Genomic DNA, 16937 nt, shown 5'->3' on the forward strand with positions numbered 1-16937 from the left:
TTCTTCCAACATTCTCCAGTATCCTTTCAACATACATTATACATGCATCTTTTCAACATACATTATACATGCATCCTTCCAACATTCTCCAGCATCCTTCCAACCTACATTATATATGCATCCTTCCAACATTCTCCAGTGTCCTTCCAACATACATTATACATGCATTCTTCCAACATTCTCCAACATCCTTCCAACATACATTATACACACATCCTTCCAACATACGTTATACACGTGTCCTTCCAACATACATTACACACGCATCCTTCCAACATTCTCCAGCATCCTTCCAACATTCTCCCGCATCCTTCCAACGTACATTATACATGCATTCTTCCAACATTCTCCAGCATCCTTCCAACGTACATTATACACACATCCTAAGAAACAGAGTCCCTGAAGGAAAACACACCGCTTAGGCCGCGTCATCTCTTCACCATGGAACCAAAGTTCTCACCCCTCCAGCTGGGTCGAAAGTACTAAAGCAACTGTAAGAGGTCTCTGTTGCTAGGAGGAACACCTGTTCCTAGGAGGCACACCTGGCTATAAAACTTTAGACAGGTTCACTTTCCCTCAGGAAACAGCGACTCGTCATGAAAGGATGTTTGTGAAAAAGTCACTCCTCAAATGAGGATTCCAGCTCCACGCAGGAATCAGCAGGCATCTGGGACTATTTTAACTGCACAATGCCTTGAGTTTCACCAGAAACTCGACAGCCCGAGTCCAGCAGCAAGTGGGCCTGCCTTCAGTCCAAACGTGGTGGCGCGTCCAGGATGCCGTGCCCAAGGCCTGCCCTGCTTGGCGATCCTTTCTATAGCCCGCTAACCAAAAAAGGTGTGCTAAGGATGGAACACCCCCTCCAAGGACACCAATCCTAGTAAAAGGTGATGCTGGATTCAAGCCAGAGGCAGCTGCTAAAATCCAGACACCTGAGACGTCCACTCTTCCCCAAGTCACTCCACCTTTCTGTGTATTTTGGCTTCAACGCCCACTCCAGGTAGGTCGCAAACCAAAGGCCTGTGAAAGGCCAATCAGGGGTCACCAAAGCAAGAAAAGGCAAGAATGCTTGGAACTAAAGACAGGCATAAATGTGTTTTGGGTTTTTTTTTTTTTTTTTAAGGCTTAAAAGCTACATATGCATTCACGTTTGTGCCTTCATGAAAAGGATGGTCACCTTGGTCACATTCTCCACCAACAAACACGCTTTTCTGAGAACAAGCAGCCAAACAAGACCGTATGGGAAAGTAACCAGTGGAATTCCCTCTGACGCTTCACGGCGTTGCCTAAAACCATCACAAGTAATCAAAACTGCAAGAGAAAATGATAGTATATTTATCTTTCACAAGCAGCCATGTTTAATTCAGAAACATGACATGTATAAAATTAATGGAGTATAAAGCGTTTCTAAAATAAGTAAAAACCAAACGAGAAAAAAGTGATGATTCATCCCAAAGTTAATCTTCTTTCTAATTCTGGTCAAGCACCCGTAACGCAGAATCCACCGTGGTGCTGCTGCCTAAGCAGCCAGTTCGGAGCGTTCGCTACGTTCTTGCTGCTGGGCAGCCGTCCCCATCCTCCTTCTGCAGAACGCGCTTCACCTTCCAAAATAGAAACTTGGTGCCCATTCCAAAGTTAATGTCCTTAATGAGAAATTTTGAAAACGCTTCCACAAAACCATTAAGGTAGAAGAACATTACAGTCACCCTTACAAGGACCTTTACATGCCACTGAAATGCAAAAGCTTTCACCGAGAACCTCCGCTGTGTTGAGGTCCGAAGACGTTTCCAAACGAGATCTTCTAAATCATGAAGCAGCTTTGGACATACTGGAGCAAATTCTTTGCTAAAAGCTAGAATTCTCCCCATCTTTCCATTCTGAATGGACTTACACTTTTAAGAGTTATAATCTCAACCAACTCCTCTCTCTTCTCTGGAGCCCCTCCTTCCCTTATCCACACCAAATATTAAAGCCTATGGTCTTCCACAGCTGACACGACATGAAACATTCCATAATATAAAAATAATTTTGAGGAAATTGCCCAGCTACTGTCCTCTGCATTGAGGCCCCAATGGAAGGCAACTCTCTTGGTTCTACAGATTGATTACTTAGAGTCTCATGAAGAGCAAATAAAACATCTCCAGTTGGCGATGTTTTCCAAATTAACTTAAAACCATTAACAGAACAAATTGTCAAAAAAAAAAAAAAAAAAAAACAAAGAAAATGCATTTCCATACTTAAGACCCACTGAGATGCCCACAGTAGTTAGCTTTTAACTTATTTTATCGTTATTTCTGATGTTTCTTAGAATCAGAGTAATGATTCACCAGAACCCGGAAAATTAATTTCTTTTAAAAAATTTTGTGATGCTGACTTTGATGGACACAGTTGCCAAAATCTTTGTTTTTGCACATGTGAGTTTTTCATATAATTTTACTTATAACCAAGACTTCCAGAAAATAAAAAAAGGCTCAAAAATATCTGACACACTCAACGAGCTTCCCCGTAAGCAGTAGATATACTCAAACTTGTAGCTGAGACACAGCTGACTGGGTAAAGAAAAACAAAACAGGGACAGTTCTGTGTTTGAAGAAGAGTACTATCAGTAATGTCATCCATCCATGCTCATAATTAATAAATAAAGATTGTATTTTTCTCAAAACACCCGGTGTTTTACTCTGGAATGTATAATACAGACAACGTTGGCTACTGAGATGCCATTCTTAGTGGTGAGTCAACTGTAAAGCCCAACAAATTAAATTCTTCTAATTACCATGGAAGAGTCTTTGTAATTAACTTGTTATAGCTAGAAAACAAGTAAGAAAATGTCAGCAAACCTCTGTTTCATACCCAACTAAGATATCCTGGGACACAAATACATACTTGACAGAACATGATTGCTTTTAGAAATGAATAAACTCGCACAGCGTCTCATACGAAAGAGGCACCTTCTCTTTACTTTCCTCAGGACTTGCAATTTCTTTGATAAAAATAAATCAGAACTCTTGCAGGAAGATAACAAAAACGCAGATCCATATCCACAGGATAACAAGCCCCGACTGATTCTTTTTCCCCTTCATTGTATGATAACAAAGTTTTTTTTAGACCTTCTCTTTCTTCGTCACGTTTCCTTAAAAGTCACGCAAAACACTTCCTCACAACCACCAGCCACACACACCTGTCCTGTCATGAGAAGTTACACAGAGACGCATCTCCCACTTCAAAACATTCATGCCCACGTTTTATTCACTGAGACCTTGGGGGTTTTAAGAACATAACATCTAGCCAGTTCCTTCCCTGATCACAAAGAAAGGCCTTGACTGCAAACAGACTCCAAATACATTTCACTCTAGCCAATAAAAATGGTGTTTTTTCCTTAATAAATAAGTATAATTAGCAAAAGAAACAGCTTTGAAACCAACAAATTCAAGTTTATAAGACAACCACTTTCCCTTAAAAACCTAATACAACAATCATCTATTAATAAATCAATTTCCTCTGTCAAATAAAAACAGATCTCTGGGCTCAGCTCATAACTCATTACAGAACTAAATATCCTATTTTCACATCTTACAGTTAGTTAATATGCAACCTTGCACTAAAAACAACCCACAACATAAAAATGCACAAAATATCTAAATTAGGTAATCACATTTCTCAATTTTGCTACTGATATGAAACCTATAATCTCAAATCAGAAGAATGAAATGTATTTACCTGTATTCCTGTCTGGTAAGATACAGCAATGCTTCTGCAGAATGCCAGGCAAAACCTGTTTTAAAACAAACAAATAAAATGCATTTGTTATCATTCGGGTGGAGGAAGGCATCTCACTAACTGTTACGAGTGTTTCTTCTAATAAGGTCGTCCAATGCTGCACAAAGTCAGCACGCCCAGAATGGCCTAACAAATTAAATGGTACAGAAGAATCTTGATGACATACATTTTTCATTGAAAAGGTTAATCAGGTGAGTGTGATTATCATCTGTGCCATTTCTGGAATGGGAATGCAGCCGGGTTTAATGGATGCCCCTAATGGGCCATCAGGGTCTTGAAAGCTGTACTCCAGGGGCTCCCACAATAAGGTAAATGGACCCACCAATTTTTGTGATGGCTTTTAAAATATTAGGCGCAATTACAGCCTGGAGATGGAGGGCTGCTGGAACGTTGTGTTGGGTCTTCTAGAGTCTGAGCTTCCATCAAGTGTGAATCACAAAGAAGAATGTGAAAGTAAGGGCTGCATTTACATTCATACTTCAGTAGTAAAATGTGAAGAAAATACCTTATTTGGTAAGGGAAGGAGAGGTGAAAATAACAGAGAATGGTTTTCCCAAGATTCATCAACATAAAACAAATTGCAAAGCACACAGTCCGGTAACGTGCAGCTGAAGAGATGTCTACGGGAAATGTGTGATTATCTTTCTAAACCCAATTAGAGGAAAAGCTGAACTTTCATCCTAAATACTCCACACGACGAACTTGCAGCCATTCCTCAGCCCTCCATGAAGGCAGCATCTACAGGTCTCTGCTTATTGCCTGTTCTAGGGCAGGGCAGTTTACTCAGGAGAGAGGGAGAACAGAGGTCTCTGCTTATTACCTGTTCTAGGGCAATTTACTCATGGAGAGAGGGCGAACAGAGGGTGTTGCAAAGAAACACCAGTCATATGTTGGCCCTGGATCGACTTTCAGTCTGGCTGAGTATACAGCAGGCTCTCATAAATGCAATGGATGAAACCACAAGAGATGATCTGGAATAACCACTCCCTTCTCCTCCATCCCCCCACCGCCAATTCTTCTATGTTGAAAAAAGAACAATTCTCTCCCAAATACAATCAATCACAAACAAGACAGTATCACAAACTTTCAACTCTGTGCAAATCAAGAGAGACAGAAATAAAACAATAATGAGTTTTAGTACCTAGCAAATGCTGTGCAAAATGTGGAATTAAAAGTTCCATCACGTGCTTCTCATTTGCACAGAGCTGACCGTGCAGCTGAGGCAGAGAGCAAACCCTGGTGAGACAGTCGAGGCAGGGAGGCACTAACCCCTGTGACCACCACAGGGTTGGGTGCTGGCCCCGTGCCACGTGGAAGCTGTCGGTATTTTTCATCAGTGTGGTCTGAGCCTGTGGGGTCATATCTGACACTGTTTCCCTGATGAGCTCCTAGTCCCCATGCCCAACAGTGCAAGAACACACACCCACACTCAAGTCCTGAGGTTCGACACCTCCGAGGGCTCCTTGCAGATCTGCCCTCTGTCTCATTCCACAGCCACACCCATTCACTCACCTTTTCCAGAACTTTCCAAAGGGCCTCAGGGATCAAGGCCAGGCCTCAGAACCCACCCCCTCAGGAGGCAGTCAACGATCCACTAGGTCTGAAAAGGCTACCACCTCCACACCCTACGTGGAGATCAGAGACACACGTTTCCACAGGCAGGCTCTGCCGCGTCCTTCCCTAAATTCAGTTGCCCACAGAATGCTTTTCTGTGCCGACTTCCCATTAACAGCCAGAGGGGAAACGCTGACCTAGTCAGCTGCAGACGCCACCTAAGGGATCTCTTCCCTCACAGTCTCCTCCCGGCTGAAATCGTGAGCTGCTGCTGCTGCTGCTGGGTGCTGCTCCTCAGGAGGGGCTGCCCACGAGTGAGCCCCAGGCACGTCCACAGCGGAACTCGGGGCCTGCTCCGGCATCCCTGGCACCGACCTAACTCCAGACTAACTCCAGCATCCCCAGTACAGCTCTAGACTAACGCGAGCACAGGCGACACCACTCCACAGACACGTCTTGAAGAAGCGGGAATGAAGTCTCAATCAATCAAATCACAGCGCAGGACTCCACCACCATCGGTGCCCTTTCACGGTCTCGGCCACGTTTCTATCCAGATGAAAATCACAGGCAGTGGTGACAGCATTGGAGAGGACCGTGAGAGGTCACGAGACATGCGTGTGAGGCCAGTAGGACACGTGCTTGGGGCAGGAGGGCGGGGCTGGGACCCCAAGCTGTGGGCCGCCGCAGCAGGACCAGCCCAGGATGTCACCTCCATGGGAGCCGGCACCCCCCTCCAATGCTGCAGCTCCCGTGACCGTCCCTCCAAACCCTGGATTCTGACAATGCACAGAACCAGAGCGCTGGAGGTGCTGATGGGAGCCCACGTCCTGCCTCTGGGGCTCCTTTAGGGTCAGGGACGGGCAGGGTCCTCGCTCCGCAGAACTGCAAACCTCAAACCTCATCCCTGGATACGGACACTCAGGCGACCAGGCCTCACGCCTGACACAGTTGCATCTGCTGGGGCCTGTTTTCCACCATCTCTGTTCGATTTGAAAAAGGGCTGTTGGGGAGGAAATCACTGGAGAGCCACCAGTTCAGACGCACGGTGTGTTGGCCAGGTGATGAATGATCCTACGAGCCAGTCATGGGGTTCCTGGGGCAGCTGTGCACCGTCCACTCTCATGGAGCCAAGTACGCCCGACCCCTGGGGTCCTTCCAGCCCCTCGCTCTCCCCAGGAGGCAGCCCCCAGCAGCTCCGACCAGCAGAGCCACTCACTGCACCCTGGAATCTCGTCGGATGGTCCCACAAACACAATGCCCAACACTGCGGCTCCCACAGAGCTTTCCTTGAACCTGCCAGGTAGTTCTTTTCCCTTGAGGATCCAAGACAAATCATCAACCTTCCAGGGCAGAATCCACTTGTGACTTCCCTAAAGGCAGACAATCTGTGTTCGAAAAACGTGCTCATACCTAACATTGACAGCGTCCTCCCCGCCACAGTCACAGGCAGGATAGTGCATTAAATCCAGACCAGCGGCGGCCTCTGGAAGGCTCAGCACTCGTCGCTTCCCGCACCCGCTCTGGCTGGAGCAGGAAGGCAGGACCATAATAGGTTCATTTCTTCCTCTCTGAAGGATTTACAGAAGACCACAGACGCGAATGAAATTATCCTCACTGCCCAAGGCACGTTTGAAAGTTCAGTTCCACGCAACCTGCCTGTTCCACGGCAGCTGAGAAAGATCAGGAGGCTGAGTTCTCCTGCCAGGGCTGCCGCGGCCACAAAATATACTCAGCGGTCACCCCGAGGTGTCCGTCCATATCTGCCCAGCTGTGAGCGCTGACACGTGTTCCTAAAATACTGATTTCTAACCCCTCCGGGGCATCAGCCTGAGCACGGCCCTCCTTGTCTGAGGAAAGCAGAATCGGAGGGTGTGGAGAGGGGGCACCCCCCGGTCAGTGGCCGCACGTCCACTGGGCTGTCACACGCAACCAAGTAATTTTCTTGAGACACAGTCTTGCTCTGTCGCCCAGGCTGGAGTGCAGTGGTGCAATCCCGGCTCACTGCAACCTCCACCTCCCGGGTTCAAGTGATTCTCCTGCCTCAGCCTCCCTAGTTGCTGGGATTACAGGTGCGCACCACCAAGGCTGGCTAATTTGTATATTTTTAGTACAGACGGGGATTCGCCACATTGGCCAGGCTGGTCTCGAACTCCTCACCTCAAGCAATCCACCCACCTCAGCCTCCCAAAGTGCTGGGATTATAGGCGTGAGCCATTGTGCCTGGCCAGCAATGTAATTTTAATTAATGAAAATCAGTTAAAACCTGAAATCTGGGTGCCCGGTCACACTGTCCACATACCACATGCTCACAGGCTGTGTGGCCAGTGGCCTTGTCATACGCTGTGGATGTTGGACACGCGACCAATTTTCAGATGAAGAAACGGCCCCAGCCAGGGCTCTGGACACCCCACCAGCATCCTGTGTCTCCAGACAGGGCCTGGACTGCGTGTGTCCCCTGTGTCCAGAGGCCCAGGCCCGGCCACGCCTCTTCCTCACCCTCCCTGACGCCTCCGGTGCAGCTCCGTCCTCCAGGGGAACAGAGGGTCCCTGATGAATGTGAGTCGGAGTTGGGGAAGTGTTCCTGTGGAACGCATCAGTCTGCTGCAGCTGCGTAACAAGCACCATAAACCAGGTGACTTAACAGAAATGTGCTGACTTGGTTTCCCCCAAGACACTATTTCCAAAGAAGGGCATGTCTGGAGGCACTGGGCTCCATCACACACTTTTCCAGAGACGGGATTCAGCCACAACATCGCCAGGGATGCGGGCGGGAGAGCTTGGCGTCCTCCCTGGCCCTGCCGTGCACCGAGTCACCAAGCTCTTGGTCTCAGGGTCCCCCGTACAGAGCGGGGGGATAACACTCACACCAGGCAGGGCTCATGTAGTAGAAACAAGCTGCCCCGCGATGAGGTCCTGTGGGAAGCAATCTGACACTGGCAGCTGCTGTATTCCGAGATGGTGACAGTCGTTACTAGCTCTACATAAGCCACGGCCACAAAAACACACAGGCCTGTTGTGGCTGATTTTGTGGACATGGCCTTGAACTGTATCACACGTATTGAGCCGACATCACAGCCTTGAAAGGCGCTGCCCCGGGGACTCTGCAGTTACTTCTGCCGCCCCTCCCTGCTCTCCAACTGATGTTTGAACCAGCGGGCAGGACGCCTACACTTCCCTTATCCTACAGCCAAACCCAGCTATCCCCAACCTGCTGAGCAGCTGCATAAAACATCCTTGTTTGTAATCTTTGGCCCCAACCAAAGTCACAGGACTCCCTCCAGAAATCAAAGGATAAAAACGTCCTGACATTAACAAGATAAAAGAGCATGGAGGCAGCAAGGTAACTCACAGGGACTCTGAGGGCGCCGCGCGGGATCCCTCGCCTGCTGCTCCACAATACCCGTCTCAACCACGCCCCCCACCGCCCCCGCCCACCCGCACACTTTCCAGCCCCCTGCCTCCGCCCACCTGTCCACTTTCCACCACCCACCCGCGGACCCGCCCACCCGCACACTTTCCAACCCTCCCCTAGGCCCCGCCGACCCGGACACGTGCCCCCGGCCAAGCCCCCCACCTACCCGCACACTTTCCACCCCCGACCCCTGGCATCCATCTCCTCAAGCCGCCAGCCCTCTTCTTCCTTCCCAGCCCGGCTGCTTCCTCGTGGTTCTCGGCTCCCCACGGCGGGGACTGTATCCCACTCACCCTCACGCAGGGTACCCAGCGCATCTGCGACTCACGCCAGGCTCCCTGGGCTCGAACCTTGCACACGCCTGGGCCCTCCTCTCCACCAGCATGAACCACACACCGTGACTCCTTCCTTGAACCCTCTGAGCCCCCCGCCGCCCCCGCCAGTGCAAGACCACGTCTCCCCTCAAATTAAAACACAGTCCCGGAGCAGACGTCCACTCGATGCCAGGTACATGGGGGCTCAGAGAGGACTCCTGCCCAGTAGGAGTGACCAGAGCCCGAGAGGAATAGACGAACGTGGCTGGGCGCCCGAGGAGGGGAGTGGCCGGGCTTGGGTCTGTGCCTCCGCACTGTCCCCCGTCTGCTGGCCTCAGCCTCAGTCCAGCCTGCGTCTTGCTTCTGGGGCAACATTCCTGACCAATCCCTCTGCCATGGACCCATCAGGGCTCCTCTGTTCCCATGACCATGAGTTGGAATCCCCCTGGGTTCGTCTGACCACAGAACCTCGCGGGTGGGGTCCAGTGGGGGCTGCACGGTTCCCAAGCTGCCCTCCAGCCGTTTCCTCCCTGCCCACCCCCGAGGCTCTCAACTGAGACACAGATGTCCAGCAAAGCCCTGGAACTCTCATGCCCAGCCTGCAAATGGGAACAACGATGTCACAGGACACGTATTAAATGGCTCACAGCACCTGAGATGCTTGTTGATGAGCCTGGAGGGTGTCGAGCTCAAGGGTCAGGAGACATGGATGCTGCCACTGCAATGGGGACGCTACGTACTGCCATCGAGGCTCTTCTTGCTGGATCTCCCTCTCCACTGATCAAACAGTTTCAACTTCCTGTCCAAACCCTCCCTGTACAGCCTTCTTTCTTTGGACGAAATTCAAATAATATAGAAATAGACCGATTTGTGCAGTGGAGGACTGCATTGCTGTTTAAGCGTTTGGACCTACTTTTTGTCTGAGACAGGGTCTTGCTCTGTTGCCCAGGCTGGAGCGCAATGGTGCGATCGTAGCTCACTGCAGCCTTAACCTCCTGGGCTCAGCGCAAGCAATCCTCTCACATCAGCCTTCTGAGTAGCAGGGACTGCAGGCACACAACATCATGCCCAGCTAATTAAAAAGCAAAATCTTTAAGAGATGGGGTCTTTACCAGGCTGGTCACAAACTCTTGGCCTCATACAATCCTCCTGCCTCAGCCGCCTAAAGTGCTAGGATCTCAGGCATGAGCCACTGAGAGGTGACAGCGTGCTAGCAGTCCTCGCTCTCCGCACCTCCTCAGCCTCCGCATCCACTCTGGCCGGCACTTGAGGAGCCCCTCAGCCTGCAGGCACTGTGGGAGCCCCTCTCTGAGCTGGCTGAGGCCAGAGCCGCCTCCCTCTGCTTGCGGGGAGGTGTGGAGGGAGAGGCACGGGTGGGAACCGGGGCTGCGCCCAGCGCTCGTGGGCCAGTGCGAGTTCTGGTGGGTGCCAGCTCGGGATCAGCCCGCTGCACACCGAGCAGCCGGCAGGCACCACTGGCCCAGGGCAGAGCGGGGCTTAGCACCCGGGCCAGCAGCTGCAAAGGGTGCACTGGGTCCCCCAGCAGTGCCGGCTTGACAGCGCTGCGCTCGAGTTCTCGCGGGGCCTCAGCTGCCTCCCCCAGGGGCAGGGCTGGGGACCTGCAGCCCGCCAAGCCCGAACCCCCCCACCCCCTCCCCCGCCCCTGTGGGCGCAGTGGCCCAGACTCCCCGAAGAGCGCTGCCCCTGCTTTGCAGCGCTGGGTCCCATGGACCACCCAGGGGCTGAGGAATGCGGGTGCACAGCTGCACAGCCCGGACTGGGGGCCAGCTCTGCTTGCAGCCCCCCTGAGAAATCCACTGGGTGAAGCCAGCTGGGCTCCTGAGTCTGGTGGGAACTTGGAGAGCTTTTGTGTCTGGCTGAGGGATTGTAGAGGCACCAATCAGCACTCTGTGTCTAGCTCAGGGTTTGAAAATACACCAATCAGTACTCTGGTTAGTTAGTATCTAGCTAACCTAGCGGGGACTTGGAGAACTTTTCTGTCTAGCACTCTGTGTCTAGCTCAAGGATTGTAAAGGCACCAACCAGCACTCTGTCAAAACGGACCAATCAGCTCTCTGTAAAATGGACCAATCAGCAGGATGTGGGTGGGGTCCGATAAGGGAATAAAAGCAGGCTGCCTGAGCCAGCAGTGGCAACCCGCTGTGGTCCCCTTCCACGCTGGGGGAAGGCTCTTTGCAATACATTTTGCTGCTGCTCACTCTTTGGGTCCACGCTGCCTTTATGAGCTGTAACACTCACCGCAACAGTCTGCAGCTTCACTCCTGAAGCCAGTGAGACCACGAACCCACCGGGAAGCACAAACAACTCCAAACGCACTGCCTTTATAAGCTGTAACACCCACCGGGAAGGTCTGCAGCTTCACTCCTGACACCGAGACCACGAACCCACCAGAAGGAAGAAGCTCCAGACACATCTGAATGCCTGAAGGAACAAACTGCGGACACACCATCTTTAAGAACTGTAACACTCACCGTGAGGGTCCGTGGTTTCATTCTTGAAGTCACTGAGACCAAGAACCCACCAATTCCGGACACACCACCACACCCAACCTACACCTACTTTTCTTTTAAAACAATGTGTATAGTTTTCACAATAAAAACTCATATCCTTTCACTTTTGGAAGTTCAAAATACTTCTCTGTTCTCTTCTCCTGGAACTTCTATTATTCAGCTGTCGGACCTACAGAGCTCATTTTCTTTTAACATCTCACTTCTGTTTTCTGTTTCTCTGTGTTTTTGTTCCTGGAAAATTCTCTCGCCTTCCGATTCCAATCCTTTAGTGAGTATCTCAGCTTCTGCCGTCCTGCTGTTAACCTCCCTGGCATTTCTTTCCACGAATGCTCCTTTCAGGCTGCAGCCGCCTCCTGGTGATGGATTCAATGCCAGCTCCTCCCTTCCAGTTTACATGTAGCCTCATAAACATGGGACGGGGCAGGAGCCATCCATGGGTACCGAACTGGGGGAAATTCTGATGGGGAACAAGGTATCATGTGGTTTAAAACTATTCCCCACACACTGTTTATTCGCTGCAAAGGGAGAGAAAGAATAGTAATTATATGTTAGCAAGACCACCAGCTCCGAGGTATAACCAAAATGAACACCAGGAGTGAGAGGACATGGGCCTCGCGGCTCCAGGAGCGACACCATGAAGAGAAGGGCGCCCACCGTCCACCCAGGAGTAACGCCGTGAAGAGCAGGGTGCCCACTGTCCACCCGTGAAGAGGTGGCACCCACCATCCACCCAGTGCTCCTTTATTTTTACAGCTTTTACATGTGAAGTTATTTCCAAACACAGAAGTCTTAAAGATGTGTTCCGCTTTCTCTTCTGTCACCCATCCTCTGTGTCTTCTGCCTTCTGGGATGGTGAGTCTCGCTGTTCCCATCAGCCTCGGGAGACGGAGGGTGCGTGTCCCCCGGGGCGTCCTCACAGTTTCACCCTCTGCAGTTCACATAACAAATAAGTGGTGTGTCGTGAAACGTGAAATTACCCCACACCATTGAATGTGCTTCTCCAGCCACACAAGCCCGAGACATGAATACACGCTTTAGAGTGTCAAGAACATTCACACGTACTCAATTAATTCTTTCCAGCTAATTCAACCTAGAAGAAACAGCCTTAGGTTTTTTTCTAGAATATGCGGCATTACAAGCTTTCTTTGAGATGAGACATAATAGCATTTTAACTTTTGTGATGCCAGGACTTAATGATTTCCAAATTTGTTTGATAATGTCTTCTATCTCTGGCCTCCCTTCTGTGGCATTAAAAGTAGTTAAGAGATGAGGTGCCTGCTACCACACACACAGCCAGAGAGGCTGGGACCAGAACGCCCCTCTGCCTCTCGCGGCCCAGTCCCGTACCCCGTGCACCCGATGTAACACCTGTGCCTCTGCACACAGGGCTGGTATCCCAGGTCTTGCCAGCTCTAAGGAGTCACACTCACCACTGAGGCCCTTGTCAGCAGCATGGCCCAGGGAAGGCAGGTGCAGGCATCAGACAGGCTGCTCGGGGGACCTCTCACCTCTGCCGCCACGGGGAGGCCATCCTTGGCCAATGGCTCACAGGCTGGGCTGTACCTTCCGTGTCCAGGCGAAACCACACCTCGTAGGGCAGCTGAGGACTGAAGGAGTCCCATGAGGAAGGCGCTGTGGGAGCAGGTTGGACAGAGGAACCATCCAGGGGCTGGAGATGTCGTGACACCGTTGTGAAGACATCAGGCTGCTGCTTCACTGGATCTCACCAGCACCGGGATGAGCTGCAATCAGTCAACGGTTGTAATCATGAGGCAGAGGTCTTCACACTTCCACCGGCATCAGAACCACCTGGAGGGCTTGTTAAACGCCTTCTGCTGGGCCCACCCAGGAGTCCCGGGGCAGGGCCCAAGAGTCTGTTTGTCCGTCAAGCTCCCAGGCACTGTTGGTGCTGCTGGTGCAAGAAACATTCTCTGATGTGAAGGGCTCAACCTCCAGTGAACAGGGAGATACACTCCATTAACCCCCTTCAAAGCTGCAGCTGAAACCCCATTTTACACGGGAGAGTGACCAAGGCAAAAACTCACAAGCACCAGAAGAACAGACTCGGCGAGCACACGGTAACAGCTTCCACGTGCTTTGTGAGATAAAGAGCAGACGGAGGGCCTGCTTAGAGCTGGGAATACAGGACCAGAGGTCCTCATGGAGGCATCTGAGAACCCCAGCAATGAGCTGCAGGGGCTGGAAGCATGTGGAGTCCTTTAGGCAGGTGTCTGAAAATCCACATCCAAACCTGTGGCTTCTCCAGGCCCCTTCCCTGCACACGGCACCCCAACCTCATCTCCTTGACTAGAGAAATGGATGAGAGGGAACCGGACGCCGCACGGGCTTTGGACGTGTGCCCTGCGGATGAAGCATCTCAATAAGTGCAAAGTTCACACAAGGAACAGTGTTGCCCCAGCCGATGACCGCCTTCTAGGGACCATGCCAGGATGCACTTCAGCCTGAGGGGATACGTGTGCTGTATAAGAGATTTGGGGAGTGAAGTCGCCAGGCCTCACCCAAGCAGGAGGCTAACGCCCTGGCCACAGTGGGTTGAATCATGGGATAACTGCAAAGCAAACCCGGTGGGGAGCACCTCCGCCCCCGCCCAGGTCACAGACAAGAACGGCACACAGCCTCTCACTGAGCGCTCTCCTGCTGCATGGTTTAACTGTGCGTTTGTACGGGTATCGCAGACCTGATACATGTCTTTTTACAAAAGTTTATATTCATTCATTCGTTCATTCATTCATTCATTCTCCAACCCACTTATTGCAGGTCAGGGTCACAGGTGGCGGGAGCCCATCCCAGCAGCAGCTCAGGGTGCCAGGTGGGAACCAGGCCTGGACGGAGGCCGCCCCAGGCACTGAGACAGGGACCCAGGGGACAGCAACTCGCCGCACGTGCACCACTTTGGGATGTGGGAGGAAACCCAGTCCCCAGAGAAACTCACACAGCCCTGGGGGAAGGAGCCAACCCGCGCATGTGCAGCACGCCAGCTGGGATCCACGTTTTCCTCATCAGTGTCATAAGGAAACGCCCTTGAACAGAAGAGCGTTATTCAGGCATCTGCCGTGCTCACTTCTGGCTCATCTGAAACTCAGGATGCAGCCTTGTGAGCCCATGGGGAGGGGAGGGGAGGGAGGAGAGCAGTCGCCAGGGCCAGGAAGGGGTGGCAGAGAGGACGGAGGATGCAGGGGTGCCGGGCCATGCGGGTGAGACGCAGCCCTTCCGGCTCACACACGCCGCCGTGACTCCTTGGCTTCTTACCGGGCGCCCATGTGTTATTAGACGAGAGTAAAAGGACTCATGTAAAATAATGTCCAGCTGGCCTGCACAACGATTTTTACAACTATGAGGAAGCAGCACTGAAATGTCATTAAGAAAAAAATGTAAAAGGACCGTGAAACTCATCCGGAGTTGAAGTCCTCCCAGGCATTCCTACAGCTTTCCTGTTACAATGTAGATACATCCGCAAACTCATGGTCTTCACCTTCTTATCTAAAACAAGCGTCCAGCACACCCAGACAAGAGCAAACAGGATTCGAAGAAAGAACAGACCCTCAACACAGCCTGGCAGGACCAGGGTCGCTTTGTGACAAACGCCTGTGAAATAAGGGATTGAGGGCGAATCCACACTCACGTTTTACACCAGATTCCAGCATCCCCATGAAATGTCAGCATTTGTCACAACGAACAGAGACCCTGCTGCCGAACCCCCACTCCAAGTGCAGGAAGGGTGCTCCGACTCCACACCAGTGTGGGGGTTTCCTCCAACGCTTCTCGCCTGCGCCAACTCTGGTGGCACTGAGGCAAGAACAGTCATTCACAGCCTGTTACAGATGTAAAACTTGGGGGGACTTTGCTCCCCAAATCTCTTACAAAGCACATGCATCTCCTCCGGCTGCAGCACCATCCACGAAGACTCTTCAAACCACAGAGAATTCATCAATTCATCAAGACACACCACATGTCTTAGTCAGCTGGGGCTGATAAAACGGAAGCCATAGACCGGGGCTCATAAATGAACAGCAGAGTTCATTTCTCACAGTTCTGGAGGCTGCAAATCCAGGGCGGAGGCGACGGCAGTGTCTGGTGAGGACCCACTTCCTGGCTCAGGTGGTGCCTTCCAGCCATGCCCTCCCATGCAGGACAGACCTTGGGTCTCTTCCTCTTCCTACAAGGGCACGAATACCAACATGGGGCCCCCACCCTCATGGCCACATCTCGCCCTCATCGCCCCCCAGGGCCCCACCTCTAAGCACCATCCCACTGGGGACCAAGGCTTCAACACAGGAATTTGGGGGGACACGTTCAGTCCATGGCACCACTTAGATGTTGGATGGGTGTTCCAAAATTAGTGTGACTTCCCCAAATACATCATCTCTCTACCACCCACCCCCCCTGCCCTGGTATCACCCCATCCCGGCAGCTCGGGGTGCTGGGTGGAACTGGCAATGGTACCACCATTCCACTCCCTGCCAGTCCTGCACAAAACCCCGCATCCTCTCCTCCAAACCTGCATCCTGTTCATCATCCCCATCCGACAAACCCTGGAGATTGACACCTCTCACCACTGCCCCACACCTACCTAGCCAGCAACCATCCTCCCACAGCCTGACTGGTCCAGCAGCCTCCTGTCCCATAATCCTCCTTCACACCACCACTGAAAGGGTTCTCATAAACCTCGTAAATCCCAAGTCACGCTGCATCATTCTGCTCAAAACCCTCCGCGATGGCCCCGAACACTTTGTCCTTAAAGAGCCTGAAGGCCTCATGCAATGTGGTTCGAGCTACGACTCCCAGTCTCCTCCCAGTCTCCTCCCATGCTCTGGCTACACAAACCCTTCCCTGCTCCTCATCAGCGCCCAGCGTGTGGTCTCAGAAGGTGGGGGGTAGGGGGAGCGTCCAGAGGTGATGGCCCCCTGCACCCCGGAAACAGAGGTGGTGCAAGCTGCTGTGTCTCAGCATGGGGGGGCCCACACACAAAACGACTCTGCGACTGCAACAGCTATTACCTTATACACATCCACAATTTTAACAGTTTTATTTTTAGTTGACAAATAATGACTGTGCATATTTATGGAGTCTGATATGATGTTTTCATCCTGCATACAATGTGGAATGACCAAATTGAGCTAATTAGCATATCCATCACCTCAAGGCTTTACCATTTCTTTGTGGTGAAAACATTTTAAATCCCCTCTTCTGGCTGTTTTGAAATATGCAGCTCCACGTTATTATTAACTGCAGTCACCACACTGTGCAGCCTCCAGAGTCACCAGCTCACCCACCTGACTCTCCACACCCACCCTGCCCTGCCATCCACCACCCCACTCCCCCCACCCC

General features: G+C 51.4%; 1 protein-coding gene across 1 annotated transcript in view; it reads right to left on the reverse strand.

The window, feature by feature from the left end:
• LOC105530877 (putative uncharacterized protein encoded by ERICH1-AS1) overlaps nucleotides 1-16937 on the reverse strand; it is a 313335-nt gene that overhangs the window by 223945 nt on the left and 72453 nt on the right. Inside the window, exon 2 of the mRNA XM_011968601.1 lies at nucleotides 3718-3772. Within this exon, the coding sequence (XP_011823991.1) occupies nucleotides 3718-3772 (55 nt within the window). The remainder of the gene's footprint in view (nucleotides 1-3717; nucleotides 3773-16937) is intronic.

Source organism: Mandrillus leucophaeus, unplaced genomic scaffold, assembly GCF_000951045.1.
Source record: "Mandrillus leucophaeus isolate KB7577 unplaced genomic scaffold, Mleu.le_1.0 Scaffold85, whole genome shotgun sequence".
Classification (NCBI taxonomy): domain Eukaryota; kingdom Metazoa; phylum Chordata; class Mammalia; order Primates; family Cercopithecidae; genus Mandrillus; species Mandrillus leucophaeus.